The sequence below is a fragment of the Lagenorhynchus albirostris genome, chromosome 2, assembly GCF_949774975.1.
Source record: "Lagenorhynchus albirostris chromosome 2, mLagAlb1.1, whole genome shotgun sequence".
Lineage (NCBI taxonomy): Eukaryota > Metazoa > Chordata > Mammalia > Artiodactyla > Delphinidae > Lagenorhynchus > Lagenorhynchus albirostris.
In genome coordinates this window covers 39,650,392-39,666,897 of record NC_083096.1, presented here as the reverse complement: position 1 = coordinate 39,666,897, position 16,506 = coordinate 39,650,392, and the positions used below count along the sequence as shown (strand labels likewise).

Sequence of the window (16,506 nt, the reverse complement as noted above, 5' to 3'; positions counted from 1 at the left end):
GATTCAGGAGTCTCAATCATCTGGATGCTTTATGGATTTTTATAACCATGAAATTATCTTACTTTTATGTGGTGCTTGGAACTTCCCAAGTTTATTCACAACTGCTTCTCACAGCAAGATTACCTTGTCTTGCAGAATTAGAAATGACTGCTCAGAGAGGTTAAATGACTTACTTGAGGCCACCCAGCTGTGAGGGGGCAGCAGTCTTCTCACTCGGGTCTCAGCTCCCTCCCCCTTGTTCTTGCCACCCTAAGTGACAGAGGGGCCCAAGGCAGACACACTCCTGCCCTGTCTCGGCAGGGCCTGGGGGGGCCATGTCCCTCATCCCATGGCTCCGGTGGAACGAGTCTCCGCCACGGCTGTCGTCTCGGAGTCCGGCTCAGATGGTGCTGGAGACACTCATGGTGGAGCTGGAGGGGCAGATGCGAGAGGCTGAGAGGCAGCAGTGGGAGCGCAGCAATGCCGTCAGGAAGATCTGCACTGGAGTGGACTACAGCTGGCTGGCCAGCGCGCCCCGGCCCACCTACGACCTCAGCCCCGGGGAGAGGCTGCAACTAGAGGACGTCTGCGCCAAGATCCACCCATCCTACTGTGGGCCCGCCATCCTCAGGTAACTCCTGGCACTGGGACAGGGACCAGCGGTTGGGCTGCAGGCTCCAGGGAGAGTGGCAGCAGTGACAGGGGCCTGAGGCTACCAGGACTGGAGCCTGGGGCCTGGATGGGACAGGTATCTGTTAAAAGGAGCAAGACAGGGGGAAGAATCTGAAAGAAGCCATGGAAGGCCAGGCCAGGACTCGGGGCTCAGAGGGAGGTGGGAGGCAGCTCCCGGAGGCACGTGAGGTTTTTGTTTTTGTTTTTGCAGAAAAGAACTCAGGTTTATTTGCAGTAGAAACTGTGGCCTAAAAAACAAACCTACTGGTAAATGTACAGTCTGTGTTCTGTTTGGGGTCACCACTAGCTGCAGAACCCCCAGATCCCTGACCTACATGCGTCGGGCCCCCAAGCGTTCACAGCTAATCTCGGGCCCCAGGTCCGAAGCCTTGCTAGAGGGTGTCCCATCTCCTGCCAAAACACCCACATCCCAGCCTGCGCCCAGCCCGCCTCCCCTCCTGCTTCCAGCAGTACAAAAAATAACCAAACCAATATGTTTCCCAAACAAAAACAACATGTGAGTTTTGATAGGAAAGAACCCCAGGTCTTCTAGCTTTCTGTTCTCCCTCTCTGGACTGTTATCATCCTGGTTGTAACGTGGCTGGCTCCCTCTCTTTCAACAGTTCATCTTCCATGTTACCTTCTGAGAGAGGTTTCACCATATAAGCTCTCCAAAATTGGTTTCTCAATTATCTTATTTCACACTAGCTCGTCTAAGGGATGTGTGTGTGTGTGTGTGCCTGTGTGTGCGCGCTTGTGTGTGAAGGTTTCAGAGCCCTAGGGCACTGGACATTTAGAGCTTGAGTACAATCATGTTGCTGCATATCAGTGTAACCTTAGTAAAGCTGTGATCTACACGGTCCAGTCTCAGTTGGATGCGTGTTGAAATCAAGGAAGCAGAGTCCAAGAGCCAAAAGTAGTTTCAAAACTAAAGTTCTTTACCTGCATTTCTCGAACACTAGTAAAGGAATACAGATCCACAGTAAAACATCTTAAAGTCCCCCTTAGTATCCCCAAATCTTCCCTCACTCATCTCTTCAACCAACAGATGCATCTATTGTACACCTTCTTCTTCAAAATTCCCCTAAAATCTCCTCCTTCTTCAGTCCTATTCATACTCCTTTGGGTTTTGTAGTCTTATACCACCCCCCGCTTCTTCCTCCAGGCTGGGAATCTTACCCTCCCCCATTTTTCTTATTCTGCACCATGGAAGCCCCCCAAATGTATACAGTTCCAGAAGCACCCTGGGGACAGGGGTGGGGATGGTCATGGGAGTGGTGCTGAGAGAATCTAGGCTGGCAAAGCAACCAAACCTCATACGTGAGGGGGAGGCTGGGGATGCTCATATGATGATTGTCCCATCACATTTCCTGTCTCACTGCTGAAAGGTCTGAGAAGTCCTGACTCTTAATATGGTGGAGGAAATTAGGTATCACACGGACTTGCTAGCTATCCTTCATTCTGGAGCTCCAAGCCAGAGACATTTTTGGCAAAGGAAACACCTTGGCATCCAGGAGAACCTGGGGCCACACTCCTGGCTGCAACACAGACAAGGGAAGTAGCAGGGAGCCCGGTGTGCATGGCCAAACAGCTCACCCTCACCCAGGAGGTGGCGGGAAGCTATAGAAGGAATATCACATAATCGGACATACATTTCAGAGAGATCATGCTGGCCAGTGAGGGCAGAAGGGTGGGAGAGTGTTAGCCAGAAAAGTCCCAGAGAGCAGTGGGCGTCAGTCGCTACTGCATCGATAACCCGAGGTGAGTGCCAGGATCTTTACAGATGTTAGCGCATTACACCTCACAGAAAGGTAGCTATGATGACCCCAGTTTACAGATGAGGAAGCTGAGTCTCAAGGAGTCTCATGGAGGCCAGAAGTGGAAGAGCTGTAACTCAGGATGGGCTGCAGCACGGCGGAGGTGGGGTGGGTTCTGATCCACTTCACAGGAAGTGGGGAAGCGGAGGGAACAGGAATTGTCCACGGGGGTGTCCAGGGACGCCCGTGGGGTGAGACACCGGCCACGTGCCACGCCCGGGCGATAGCCCCACCGCTTCCCCTCTTCTTCTCCCCGCCTCCGCACCCAGGTTCCGGCAGCTGATGGCAGAGCAGGAGCCCGAGGTGCAGGAGGTGTCCCGGCTCTTCCGCTCGGTGCTGCAGGAAGTCCTGGAGAGGATGAAGCAGGAGGAGGAGGCGCACAAGCTGACCCGTCAGTGGAGCCTGCGGCCCCGCAGCAGCCTGGCCACCTTCAGGAGCCGCGCGCGCATCACCCCCTTCGCCAGCGACATCCGCACCATCTCCCAGGACGTGGAGCGGGACGCGCCGCCGCTGCACCGTACCTGGAGCATGCCAGAGTTCCGGGCACAAAAAGAGGACTGACCCCGCCTCTCCTGCCTGGGAGCAGAGCCACCTCTGGGGGGGGGGGCGGGCGGGGCATGATAAGCCGGGGTCATCCCGGGTCCTGCAACCTCCCTATTGCCCTGCCCCTGACGCGGGGCCAAAGAGACCGCCCCGTCCCCGGACACTCCCTCAAGATGGAGCAACCCCTCCCCGCCCGCCCTCTCCCACGGACCACGAGGCCTAGAGTCAGGGCTTGGAGCTGCAGCAACAATCTCCTGCTCCCCTGCACCAGTCGGCTGGAGCGGACCCTTCCCCGCCCCGCAGAGATTCAGGGTCTGGGCAGACAGACCACCACCTGCTCCCCATCTTCAGCTTCTGTCTGGAATGGGAAGAGTTGCCCTGCCTTTTGCCAAGTCATGAGCTCTTACCCCAACTTAGGGATGTCCCATTCACCCCCTCTCCCTGGGTAACGATGAGGGGACCTGTTGGCTGGTGTCCATTCTCTGCTAGTGACTGGTCTGTCTCACCGCCGCAGGTGGGTCACAGCCTGGTGGATGGGGAGAGCTGAAAGGGATCACAGGTCCACTCTCCTCAACTAGTGAATGAGGAAACTGAGGCTGAGAGAGGGTCAGGCTTCTGCCACCATTAACTGCAGCCAAATCCCACGGGTGGTGAGACTGTTCCCATACATGTAAGTCTCTGCTCCTGAGTCCTTGAGTCCTGGGCTGTGATGGGACAGGTCCAGTGGCTAATCTCCACCTGCCTGTGGTCTGACCCGTCTCTCTCCTTGGCACTGGTGTGGAGGTCTGCAGTAGCTGGGGACAGAGGGGGTTGCCATTACCCCACTCCACAGTGTCGTCACATGGGAGGTGGCCAGTCCCCAGCAGCTGCTTCCAGAAGCTAAGCTTCAAGGCCTTCTGACTCACTGCTCCAGAGAGCCAGGCCTTTGACTCCAGGGTCCCTTCTCTATCTGGTTGTGCCTACTCTGACTTTCTTCAGAGAAAGTGATGCCCAAAGCTCTAATGACCTCAAGGCACAGAAGTGAAATGTCTGGAACCTCCTTACAGGCTTCACTGTCCTTCCATTTCTAACTGGTTAGATCTTTTTTCGCAGCGAGTGGGGGCTACACTTCGTTGCAGTGAGCAGGCTTCTCACTGCGGTGGCTTCTCTTTGTGGTGGCTTCTCCTGTTGCAGATCATGGGCTCAAGGCACGTGGGTTTCAGTAGTTGTGGCACGTGGGCTCAGTAGTTGTGGCTCGTGGGCTCTAGAGTGCAGACTCAGTAGTTGTGGCACACGGGCTTAGTTGCTCGATGGCATGTGGGTTCTTCCTGGACCAGGGCTCGAACCCGTGTCCCCTGAATTGGCAGATGGATTCTTAACCACTGAGCCACCAGGGAACCCCTAACTGGTTAGATCTTGATGATGGGCATGTGGATTATCCAATGTGTGGATCAACAATGGCAAATCTAGAAGACCAGGCGGCATCCCCACATACTCTGGGCTGAAGCTGGGTGTGGGGGATGGGTGTAGGCATGTCTGCCCCCAACTCTCAGTGCATGCTCAGAAAATGCAAGTGAGTCTTAATGTTAGTCTAAATAAAATGCCAGGAGGAGACAAATCAACAGGGGGAAAATCTATATATTCCCTGACAAAGCTTAGTAGGAAAAAAAAATTTTTTTAATGATCTTGTTTTGGATATTTTCACTCATATCTGGACAGAGAATCACAGGATGGTGGACAACCTCTCATCCAACGCCATCATGATGAAGGAGTTGATTGGCTCATTAACACGATTGGTGAAAGTTGAGAATCACTTAAATAAACATACACACCTTAAACATCTCATATATTCTATGACACAAATAAGTTCATTCAACTGCCAAACTTTTAATGTAGGTGCAAGCTGTGTTCACTTTTTTGGTGACATGTGTGGGTTGTCTGACAGGAGCTCTGCACTTAAGTTTTATTGGCTGGTGTGTACTTTAACTGTAACAACAAGAACAACTGGTATAAACAAATTTTGGCCTCCCAGGAAAGCCTTTCCTGCCCACCTCAGTCAACTCAGACAGACCCCCACCAGCTTCAGACTCCAGTCATCCTACTGCAGGGAATCCCAGCTGGTGGCACTCAAACCCATGAGGTTACTCCTCTGGATTCAGGTCATTAAAGGGAGTAATGAGGCCTCAATTTCTAGTCTTACAAGCCCAATAACAACAAATGAAAGAACAAAACAGTTTGAGAGCCTCCTTGTCAGTGTGAGAGTGGCTGGTGGCAGTTGGAGGGGATGTGTTGAGCGCTCCAGACTGGGTAGTCTGTTTGCACTCAGCTCAACACCACTGGCCACTAGAGGGAGCCAGTGGGTGTGGGACCACTCCATGATTACATTTTCTTTTGCTTTGTGGTTTCTTTTTTATTCACTTGTTTCGCCTTATGAACATTTTCAGACACAGAAAAGTAGAGGGGAAAGTGTAGGGAGTTTCCATATGCCCATCACCAAGGTTTAAACGTTATTAACATGTTGCCGTATTTGCTTTTCTATTTTTTGGTGAAGTATTTTAAAATAAATCCTAGACATCATAATACTTTACCCCTGAATACTTCAGGATACACTGCAAAAGAATAAGAAAAATTTCCTGTGTAACTACAATACAATACACTCCCCCCAAAATTAACAGTAATTCCTTAGTATCATCTAATACCCAAACCATATTCAAATTTCCCTATTCCCAACCAATGATCTTTGCAGTTTATTTCTTTGAATGAGGATCTAATCAAGCCCCACATATTGACAAGAAAGTTGTAGTTTGTTTTATTCTTGGTCATATAGTGTTTAATTCCACAATGAAATGTTGTTTTAAAAGAGGGCTTATGAAACATGAGTGTTAGTATGCAATAAGTTAATGGCTGCACATAAATGATAACAATTCTGCAAATTAGCCTAAGGATGCTTTTTACTCAGACCCTTGGTTTTTTCATTTGATTAAAGTTCTTCCAGAGCAAGCAAAATTCTCTAATACCCTGAAAAGTAACATCAAAAATCAATATAGGGCTTCCCTGGTGGTGCAGTGGTTGAGAGTCCGCCTGCCGATGCAGGGGACACGGGTTCGTGCCCCGGTCCGGGAAGATCCCACGTGCCGCGGAGCGGCTAGGCCCGTGAGCCATGGCCGCTGAACCTGCGCGTCCGGAGCCTGTGCTCTGCAATGGGAGAGGCCACAACAGTGAGAGTCCCGCGTACCGCAAAAAAAAAAAAAATCAATATAGACAGTATATCTAATTTGACTTTTCATTTGGTGAAAATACTCTTCACATCTATGTGTCTTATTTTTTTTTTAATTTATTTATTTTTGGCTGTGTTGGGTCTTCGTTGCTGTGTGCAGGCTTTCTCTAGTTGCGGCGAGTCGAGGCTACTCGTCGTTGCGGTGCGTGGGCTTCTCATCACGGTGGCTTCTCTTGTTGCAAAGCACGGGCTCTAGGCATGTGGGCTTCAGTAGTTGTAGCACACGGGCTCAGTAGTTGTGGCTCGCGGGTTCTAGAGCGCAGGCTCAGTAGTTGTGGCGCATGGGCTTAGTTGCTCTGTGACATGTGGGATCTTCCTGGCCCAGGGCTCGAACCCATGTCCCCTGCATTGGCAGGCAGATTCTTAACCACTGCACCACCAGCGAAGCCCTATGTGTCTTATTTTTTGAGACATGCATGCAAACAGCAACTGAAAACCTTCTCCTCTTTTCTTGCCATTTAGAAACAAAACACTAAAATTTATCAAAATAACTCGAGGGAAATCTCAAGAATTCTATATAGTAGGTAGTGAAAAAACTTTATCTGTTTTTGATTCCATCATTCAACACGTAGTGAAATTTCAGTCTGTCTTAATATTCATGTGGTTCCCCAACGAAACACAATAGGTTATTTGAAAATTTATTCAACAACAAATCATTTTTAGACAGTTATTTTAAATCAGTTTAACACGTTGCTTCATTTGTTAGAGAGATTGGCATCTGTTTCCTTATGAATATTACTACCTATTGTATTAAATTAGCATTATTGTATTTCGTAAGATGCTAATCTAAAAATAAAAACACTGACTACAAATCATGACTTTATCATAATCAAGGCAAAAACAGCAAAATGATTTTTTAAAGTTTCTAAAGATGTCCAAGAGTGTTTGTATTACAGAGAAAGGCATTCAAAAGCTAAGAGAAGTTGGAGTGTTTTCTAGCACACTTGATTGTGTTGCGTTCCAGTTACAAATCCCTTGCTGGAACAAATGAAACATTCCCAAAGCCCTGCAGTCAAGCTTGGAAGTTCTCTAGCCCGGTCTCCCCTCCCAGTTAGCATTTGGTGTGTGGGGAGAATTCCATTCCAGGAACAAGTCATTCCTCTCCGTGTAGCCAAGTCCTGAAGCTAACTGCTTAGAACTACTTCTGGCCCTTGCTTGGGGCTGTGGGCCTCTGCGAGGCTCTCACTAAGTATCCAGGCTCTGGAACACAGGGCAGAGTGGATTGAGGTTAGCCTCTCCTTTAGTAGAAAAAAAATCAAGCCAGTAGGAAATTAAGCTGCTCCAAAGTGCAGCTTCAGGGATGGGAGAAATACATCTTTTATTCAAGTGAGCCAGTCCAACAATATTGCTATGGACAGAAATGGCTTTGTCAGCAAGAAAATTCCTTTAATAATTAACATTTGAATGGTCCTTTACAGTTTACCCACCTTATCTCATTTGTTCGTGACCCTGTGGTGAGGTGCATTATGTTTTATCTTAGGTTACAAGCAAGTGGCCCACGTGGACTGGAAACCAGGCTTCCTTCCACATGCCTCACTGCTTCTCAGTGTTATAGATCCTACGTGCACTCAGAACAGCCCCCAAAATCCTCATCACTGTACTTACCACACAGTGATGGAAGTGTATGTGGTTCATTCCTCCCCTTCCCTGCCAGGCCACTGCCTCTAGTAGTTTGTGAAATCCTTAAGTGCAGGAACCAGGTCTTTCATCTCTGGGTCTCTACCACCTTCTGGGCACAGAGTACGTACTTTAAAATGTGCCTTAATGCATGGGTGCATGTGAACACCAACTTGGAGCTCACACAGGACAGGGGCTGAGTGAAGCTGTGAGTGAGAATTGAGGGGTTTATGATGTATCGACATCATTCATTAGATTGTTTGTTCTGTGAGGCCAGGGTCCATGTCTGACTTGAGTTTGTATCTCCCAAGATATGCCAGGCACATAGTAAGTGGTCAATACACTTCTTAAGAATCCATTCATTCATTCATCAAATATTTACTGAGAGCCTCTGTGTGTAGTCACCATAAAGGAGATGGGGCAGGGGTGTGGTTACCTGTAGGTGTTCCAGACAGACAAGAAAAAACAGCTTTTGACTCTTCTCTGAATTACTCTGGAAGGCTTCCTAGAGGAGGTGAGATTTCCCAAGGGCACTTTTGATCAAAATGACCTAGGTGTGTGTGGTCTTGAAATGAATCCAGAGTGCTATAAAGACGGCCCTCTGGATCCATGGGCTTCACATCCCCAGGTTCAACCAACCATGGATCTGGGGGAAAAAAATTCCAGAAATTTCCAAAAAGCGAAACTTGAATTTGCCACGCACTGGTAACTATTTATGCAGCATTTACCTTTCATTTACAACTATTTACATAGCAGTTACATAGCACTTACAATGTATTAGGTATTATAAGTAATCCAGAGATGATTTAAAGTGTGTTACATTTTATGCGAATACTATGCCATTTTGTATAAGAGACTTCAGCATCCACAGATTTGGGTATCCCTGGGGGTCCTGGAACCAACCCCTCGGGAAACTGAGGGACGACTGTAATCCCTTATTTTGCCAATGCCCTTCCTTGCTCAATGTGGGTCTTGAGAGAGACACTTCTACTAAACATATTGACCTTCCTAGAAACAGATTCTCTGTGGAGAGAGAGGATCAGGGAAGGACTCTAGAAATACTGTCCTTTCCCTGTGCTCAGGCCTAGATCAGCTCTAGTCAGGTTGACCAGATAAATGCTTACATTAATTCTTTCTGGGAGCCAGAAGATGACACAGAAATGACCAGGAACATTTCCCTAAGGGAAGCCACAGAGTGCCATGTAATCCAGTCACCTCCATTAGGGGCTGGAGAGAGGGGTACATGTGTGATTCAACCTCTTTGGTGAAACCCTGATTTTGTCTGGAGGTGAGGGCTGGGTCGTATGCAGAGATATTGGGGCAGGGCTGGAGCCTTTGGAGACGGCTCTTTGGAGCAGGCATTGGTTGTGGAACTGAGAGGAGGGGGTTAGGTGACAGCATGCGTGTGCCCCACTTTAGGCAAACTCAATTTAGGAGAATTTGTGCTTTTGAAAGGAATGGTTCTTGGCCTGACAAAACGATTCCTCATGGAGTTCCTTAAAGAGTAAGTACTGAAAATAGGATCTAATTTACAAAGAACTAAAGTATACACAAACTTGGGAAACATATCTCTTGCCAAAAGACATATACATCTCTAGGTAGATTCATAGACTCCTAGAACCCCAAGAAAGCTCCAGAGCTCAGCCGGGCCCTGCCTACTGACTGCCTCCAGGCAATCAGCATCTAGCGACATCCACTGTATACAGAGCTCCACCCTAGGACTCATGAACACACTGCAGAGTTCTTATCATTTACAAAACTGGAGAGCTTACAGCCTCTTGGCAACAGAGTCTAGCGATCAGGAGTTTTAGTTGATGGTGAGAGAAACCCAGATCAAACTGGCAGAAGCACCAAAGGGCATCTGTAACCCCCAGGGCCAGCACTGTGGGTGTGTGACCTGTGCAGTCATACAGGTCCCTGCACGCAGAAAGGCCCCTTATTTGGTTTAATGCATTGCTGTCACTGTCTTGAAATTCATAATTTTTTAATAGGGGCTCCTACTAGGTTAATTTTGCACTTATGTAGCTGCAAATTGTGTAGCTGGTCCTGATGGCATCCATAATTGAGAATTCCAGGGTTGTTAGTGACCAGAGGAGTTCATGCAGCAGAATGTATTCTCTCTCCTCCCCTCCCCTCCTCCTGCCTGACCCCTTTCTGCTTCTTTTCTTGCTCTCCCTCTCCTGGCTCTGACTCCCTCTGTGTGGTGGTTTACTTTTCTTCTAGGAGGTCACACTTCCCCTCTGCATCCAGGAAACATGGCGGCTGGTGCTCCAGGCTGACATGACCCCAGTTTAGCACCTCAACCTCCATATACCAATCCCAGAGAAAGGCCCTGTGGCAGAGACTGGCTAGCTGGTCACCAAGCCTGCTTCTTCCTTCTCTTGGGATCACAACTAGATGGCATTCAGCCTCCCCTGCCATGTGAGTGAGTCTGGCCAATGGAATGTGAGCAGATGTGGAAGGCTCCACTTCTCATTTGGTCCATAAAAACCTCCCCAAAGTGATTCTCTGTCCTCTTTTCCCATTTTCTAGCTGAACAGAGAGGGTTCTGAGGCTCCCAAAGAGAGGAGAGCCACAGGACAAAAGGAGCCTGGGTCCCTGAATGACCACATGGAAGGCCACATTGGACTTATGTGAATTACAAATACACATTTATTTGTTAAACCACTGAGATTTGGGGGTTTTCTTTGCGGACGCTAGGGTTACTGATCTGTGACCAACACACACTGTGATAGCACCTGCTTGGGATGCATGCCACCCTTGGACCAGTTACCATTGCTGGTGATTCATGAGCCCACCTGAGGGCCTGGAGCACAAGAATGCAGCTCCACTAGGATCACATGAAGTGAAAAGGGGGGCTGCTGTTGCTAAAAGAAAGTGGATGGGAAAACACATAAGATGTTCTTGCAAAAAAACAGCTTCCAGGGCTTCCCTGGTGGTGCAGTGGTTGAGAGTCCGCCTGCCGATGCAGGGGACACGGGTTCGAGCCCCGGTCCGGGAAGATCCCACATGCCGCGGGGCGGCTGGGCCCGTGAGCCATGGCTGCTGAGCCTGCGCGTCCAGAGCCTGTGCTCCGCAACAGGAGAAGCCACAACAGTGAGAGGCCCGCGTACTGCAAAAAAAAAAAAAAAAAAAAACAGCTTCCAAAGTTTACTCTAGCTGTGAATGAGAGCAATCTAATATCTCAGAGACCTATTCTTTGCAAATTTGAATAGCTTAATATTAAAACGGTTTTCCTTGTTACTGACTCTTGTAAAATCATTTTAGTTCTTTCAAAGAACTTAGCCCTTCAATCCCATACTGAGGTAATTCAGAGTCCCCCCTCCCACTTTATTCTTGTTTCAAGGGCCACATATAAGGTTCCAGCTGAAGGGCTCATGGATGAGAAAGCTAGAAAGTTCCTTCGCTTATCTAACCTTCTGTTGACATAGTAATCTTCTGCCCTATGTACACAGGAAAAAATAAAGCAATAACCACTGCTCTTTGTCACTCATATGAAGACAGCTCCCTGTTATCTGCTTTCTGAGGAACTTTTCATTTTGGTTGGTTTTTTTCTCTGTCACTTCATCTTCTCTTAAAAGGTTTCCTATCTTTTACCCATGAACAGATTTTGTTCTGCCTCAGGGAGGACAAAGGAGTTTAATAGTGCAAATAAAACTCTTTGGACTTTTGGGCTGCCAGAAATTCTGGATAATGGTTCTCCCAAAATGGTTCTCCCACTTATGTCTTTGCAAATCACTCAGCTCTCTGAGGCTCCTGTTTCTCCTGTAAGCATGGTTACCCTGCCTACCTCCCAGGATTGTGGAGAGGTTAAAATAAGATCAAATGCTTTGCAAACTATAAAAGAACTTTCAAATGTAAGATCTGACAGGTGTTCATGACAGTCTTCCCTTCAATTAGCACAAATACCAGAAAGTCGACGGGAGACACCGAAGAGCAGTTGTCACCTTCCTGCCTCTGGAATAACCAGATCCGGTCCTTTAATCACTGTTCTTGAGCCCAATTTCCCTAATCTTTTAGATCTGTGGTTCTCAAGCTTGGCTGCACATCAGATCACCCAGGAAGCTTTTAAATACTCTGGCACCCAGCTGCACTCGAGAGCAAGTAAATCAGAAACTCGGGATGGGACCCAGGCATCCATTTTTCTAAAGCTCTCCAGGTGAGTCCATTGTGCAGCCGAGGCTGAGAACCACTGTTTTAGGTTACTCTTCCTGGGGGACTCAGGAAATCTCTGTTGTCACATCTTGAATCTATCTGAATTTACCACATGCCTGAATGGTTTCATCTCAATAGAAGATGGATGCACTTTGGAGAAATTACCATGACCTGTTATCTTATGTTAGAGACAGATGGTTGCAAGGTTGCTTATCCATAGATGTTTATCATCTTTGCTTAGCAGCATCAGGAGATGCTTGGAGATGAGATGAGATGTATCTTGTAAAGAGTGCTGCAAATACCATTTTATAGCAGCTAGAAAGATGGAGAAGATGATGGAATCAGCACCGTTTCTTATAAACCTGAAAGAATACAATTGTGTAGGATGACAATTATCTGGCGTCTGTTGTAGAAACTATTCATGTGGCTGTATGAGAGAGAGAGAGAGAGAGAGAGAGAGAGAGAGAGAGATGGAATCTAGTAGGCGGGAGGGAGTGGCTGGGGAGGGGAGCTACTGACCCTTTCTTCTCTTCTTGTGACTAGTGTCATGACCATGAGGCAGCTGGCAAAGGTGAATGGGAGGGTGGAGCTGCTGTCACTGGTGTCACACTCTGATCCACTGGGCAGTCTTCAGACACAAGCCAGTCCTGGGAACCAAGCTCCTCATCTGCAGAAGGTCCCATGAATGCCCCCTGGTGGTCATGGGAGGCTCAGCTAGAGGGCCCATCCAGCTGGCTGCCGGGTCCCCACGGGTGAGCAGTGCACTGGTCCTCCCAGCCCCAAGCAGCCAGGGCACCCCCATCGGCAAGTTTGGGCAGCAGCTGCTGCAGCATCCCATCCTCTCCCAGCTGCACAAGTGGGGCATCTACCATGTCATCTACAAGCTGCGTGGCCTTGGCCGGTTATTCGCCCTGGTTGAGTCTCAGTTTTCTCATTTGAGTAGTAATATTTCCATGATGTTGTGGTGGGATGAGTTGAGATTAAGGCACACGAAGCGCCTGCAACCAGAAGGGGGTTATTCCCTGCATCCCACCCCACATGTTCAGAGGCTCCTTGCTGGGACATGTGGCACGTGTGTGCTCTTGCTCTGCACCTGCTCACCTAACCTCTAGGTCCCCAGGGCCTGTCGCCACAGCATAGGTTCTGTTCTCCAGCTCTGTTCTGGGAGCCTCCTCTTAACAGCACATCACATTTTCTTCCTTCCGTCCACTTTCTCATTTGACCTTCACACCAACCCTGGGAGGTAGACAAGCCAGCAGCACTGTTTCCAGTATCCCCGGGACCTCAGTGACTTGGCCAACTTCAAATGGCAAACCACCGCCAAGGGCAGCAAGGAAACCACCTGCCTGCCGTCTTGGGACACTTACAGCGTGTGCCAGGCACCAGCACCTCACTGACCCTCACAAATGACACAGCCAGACAGGCACCTTTCTTCCCACTTTATGGATTAGGAGGCAGAGTTTTAGATCGTTCATGACTTTTCCAAGGTCATACCAGAACGTGAACCCCTTTCTCATCGGCTGCAGAGGCCTCCCGCCTCTGTGGCAGTGACTTTAATCTACTTCTCTGGATTCCTGGAAAACTGATTCTTTCCCAGCAGGATCCTACCCACCAGGAACAATGTAGCAAGCTCAGAGCTGCCAGAAGCACAGCCCTGGACACTTCAGTAACCTCTTCTCTTTGCCTGGAGACACTTCTGCTTAGAATTTATTGTCTGATGCTGAATAACATAGAATGTACTCTCATGACTCAGTCCTTTGGTGGTCAAAATCAGTTAATCATCAGAAAAATAACAACCCAGACTTGTTCTCACAGCAGTGTTTCAAGGGAGGAGAAACATAGATTCACTCTTTCTTTGACCTTGCCTCTTTATATACATAGTTATTAGCCCTGGAAATCTATATTTTTAAATGCTTTTCAAGTGGTTCTAATGATCAGTCAGAATTTTCAGACTTCAGGTCCTGACCTATTGAGTGGTTTATGAAATCAATGTGTTGGACTGTGACCAGGAACTTTTAGAAGACAAACAATCAGTAGAAATGTGCACTACACGTAAGAATAAGTATTACTTCATGAAACTTTTGCCTTGGTTATGCATCTGTGTATATATGTATATGCATACGTATATGTATACTGGGTCACAATGTAACATGTATTTCTGTGGGTCAGCAAAAGCATTTGGAAAACTCCAGCTATTTGGTGTTCATAATCTGTTTGCCATTAGGATTAATTATATTAACAGTTCTCCCAGGAGACTTTATACTCTTAAAATCTATTAAAGAGCCCAAAGAGCTGTGTTTACGTGGATTATATCTATCAATATTTACTTTATTAGACACTAAATTGAAAAGTATAATGCTTTACTAATTGATTTAAAATAACAACTAGAAACTCATTACATATTAGCATGAATAACATTTTTAATTACACATTTTTTAAATAGGAAGAAGAGTAACATTGTTTTACGTTTTTGCACGTATCTTTAATGTCTGGAATGATGGACACACCCTAAGGTGACCCCAATGAGTCAAGCGAATGAGGGAGAAACTGTTACTTGCTTCCTTTTTTATTGAGGTATATAGTCGATGTACAATATGACATAAGTTTCAGGGGTACAACCTAGTGATTCACAAGTTTTAAAGGTTATACTCCATTTATTGTTACTTGCTTCTTGCCAAAAGAATCTGGCAAAGGTGAGGATATAGTCACTCCCGTGATTACACTGTTATACAAGACTCCATCATAGCAGACTGAAGGTTTTTTTTTTTTAATATTTATTTATTTATTTGGCTGTGCCAGGTCTTAGTTGTGGCATGTGGGATCTGCAGTTGCAGAATGCAGGATCTAGTTCCCTGACCAGGGTTAGAACCCGGGCCCCCTGCGTTGGGAGTGCAGAGTCTTAACCACTGGACGTCCAGGGAAATCCCTGGAGTAAGATTTTCCTGCTGGCTTTGGAGAAGTGAGCTGCAGTGTTGTGAGAGGCAAGGACCAATGCTGTCACGTGCCAAGGACTTGTGGGTAGCCTCTGGTTGCTGAGAGCAGTCCCTGGCCAACAGTGAGCCAGGGACTTTGGTGCTACAAATTTTGCCAACTGCATTCGGCCAGTAACCAACGCACTTGATTGAGGATCCCTGAGCCTCAAGTAAGATTGCACCTCTGGGTAATGTCTTGATTTTAGCCTTGTGAGACCCTGAGCAAAGACCCTGAGAAGCTCACCTGAACCCAGACTCCTGACTCCTGGAGACTGATAAATGCGTGTTGTTTTAAGTTGCTATGGTTGTGGATATCTGTTACACAGTAATGGGAAACTAATGCAGATCACTCCTTATATCAGCTTCTGCATTCAATCTGTTGTGATAAGTTGTCTAAATTGAAGTATATGAAGAAAATCCAGCCTCACACAGACATATAGTTAGAAAAGGGAAACATTTTTTTTCTTTTTTTTTTGGCTGTGTCTGGTCTTCATTGCTGCACGAGGGCTTTCTCTAGTTGCAGCAAGCGGGGGCTACTCTTCATTGCAGTGCGTGGGCTTCTCATTGTGACGGCTTCTCATTGTGGAGCACGGGCTCTAGGCGCACGGGTTTCAGTAGTTGTGGTGCACGGGCTCAGTAGTTGTGGCTCGCGGGCTCTACAGCACAGGCTCTGTAGTTGTGGCGCACGGGCTTAGTTGCTCCACGGCATGTGGGATCTTCCTGGACCAGGGATCGAACCCATGTCCCCTGCATCGGCAGGCGGATTCTTAACCGCTGCACCACCAGGGAAGTCCCAGAAAAGGGGGACAATATTTTAATAGCTTTTTCAGGTCCTGGTGGGAGAGGGGAATAGGGAGTTATTGTTTCATGGGAATGGAGTTTCAGTATGAGATGATGAAAAAGTTCTGGAGATGGAGGGTGGTGATAATTGCATAACAATGTAAATGTACTTAATGCCACTCAACTATACATTTAATAATGGTTAATAAATTTTATGTTATGCATATTTTGTTATGCATATTTTACAGTTAAAAACAAATAAATTGCCCACAATTCAGATAACAAAAATGTTAGCTGCAATGTGGAACCTGAAATCATATCAATTTTCATACTCTGTTATGCTAAAATCCATTAGCCTATCTTGCACTTTAAATGGCTCTTTTACCCATGCATGACTTTGTAACATCATGCACCAATTATCTGAAAAATACCGGTCTACTGAATTACACAGATCTTCAAAAAGTTAACTCACTTAATTATACAATGTTTAAAAATCCATATTCATTAATATCACTATTAATCTCATCAGAAAAGTTATTAAGTTTGGGGAAACTGTCAAACCCATGATGTAAGAAAAAGGAGGAAAATGAGTAGTGGATACAGGTTTTCTAAAATTCTGATTTTTTCTTGAGCACTCATATTTTGTCAGTGGCAACAAATACAGTCAGATTATTTCCTTGAAGTGACAAGCTCGCTTCATTCATTTAAGAGAAAA

At 47.1% G+C, this 16,506-nt stretch overlaps 1 protein-coding gene across 1 annotated transcript; it reads left to right on the top strand.

Moving 5' to 3' along the window:
• Positions 1 to 314: 314 nt before the first annotated feature.
• RD3 (RD3 regulator of GUCY2D) lies at positions 315 to 3,029 on the top strand. The gene is made up of 2 exons (XM_060130900.1): positions 315 to 610; positions 2,738 to 3,029. Exons 1-2 carry the CDS (start codon positions 315 to 317, stop codon positions 3,027 to 3,029), a joined length of 588 nt encoding a protein of 195 aa, XP_059986883.1.
• The last annotated feature ends 13,477 nt before the right edge of the window (positions 3,030 to 16,506 follow it).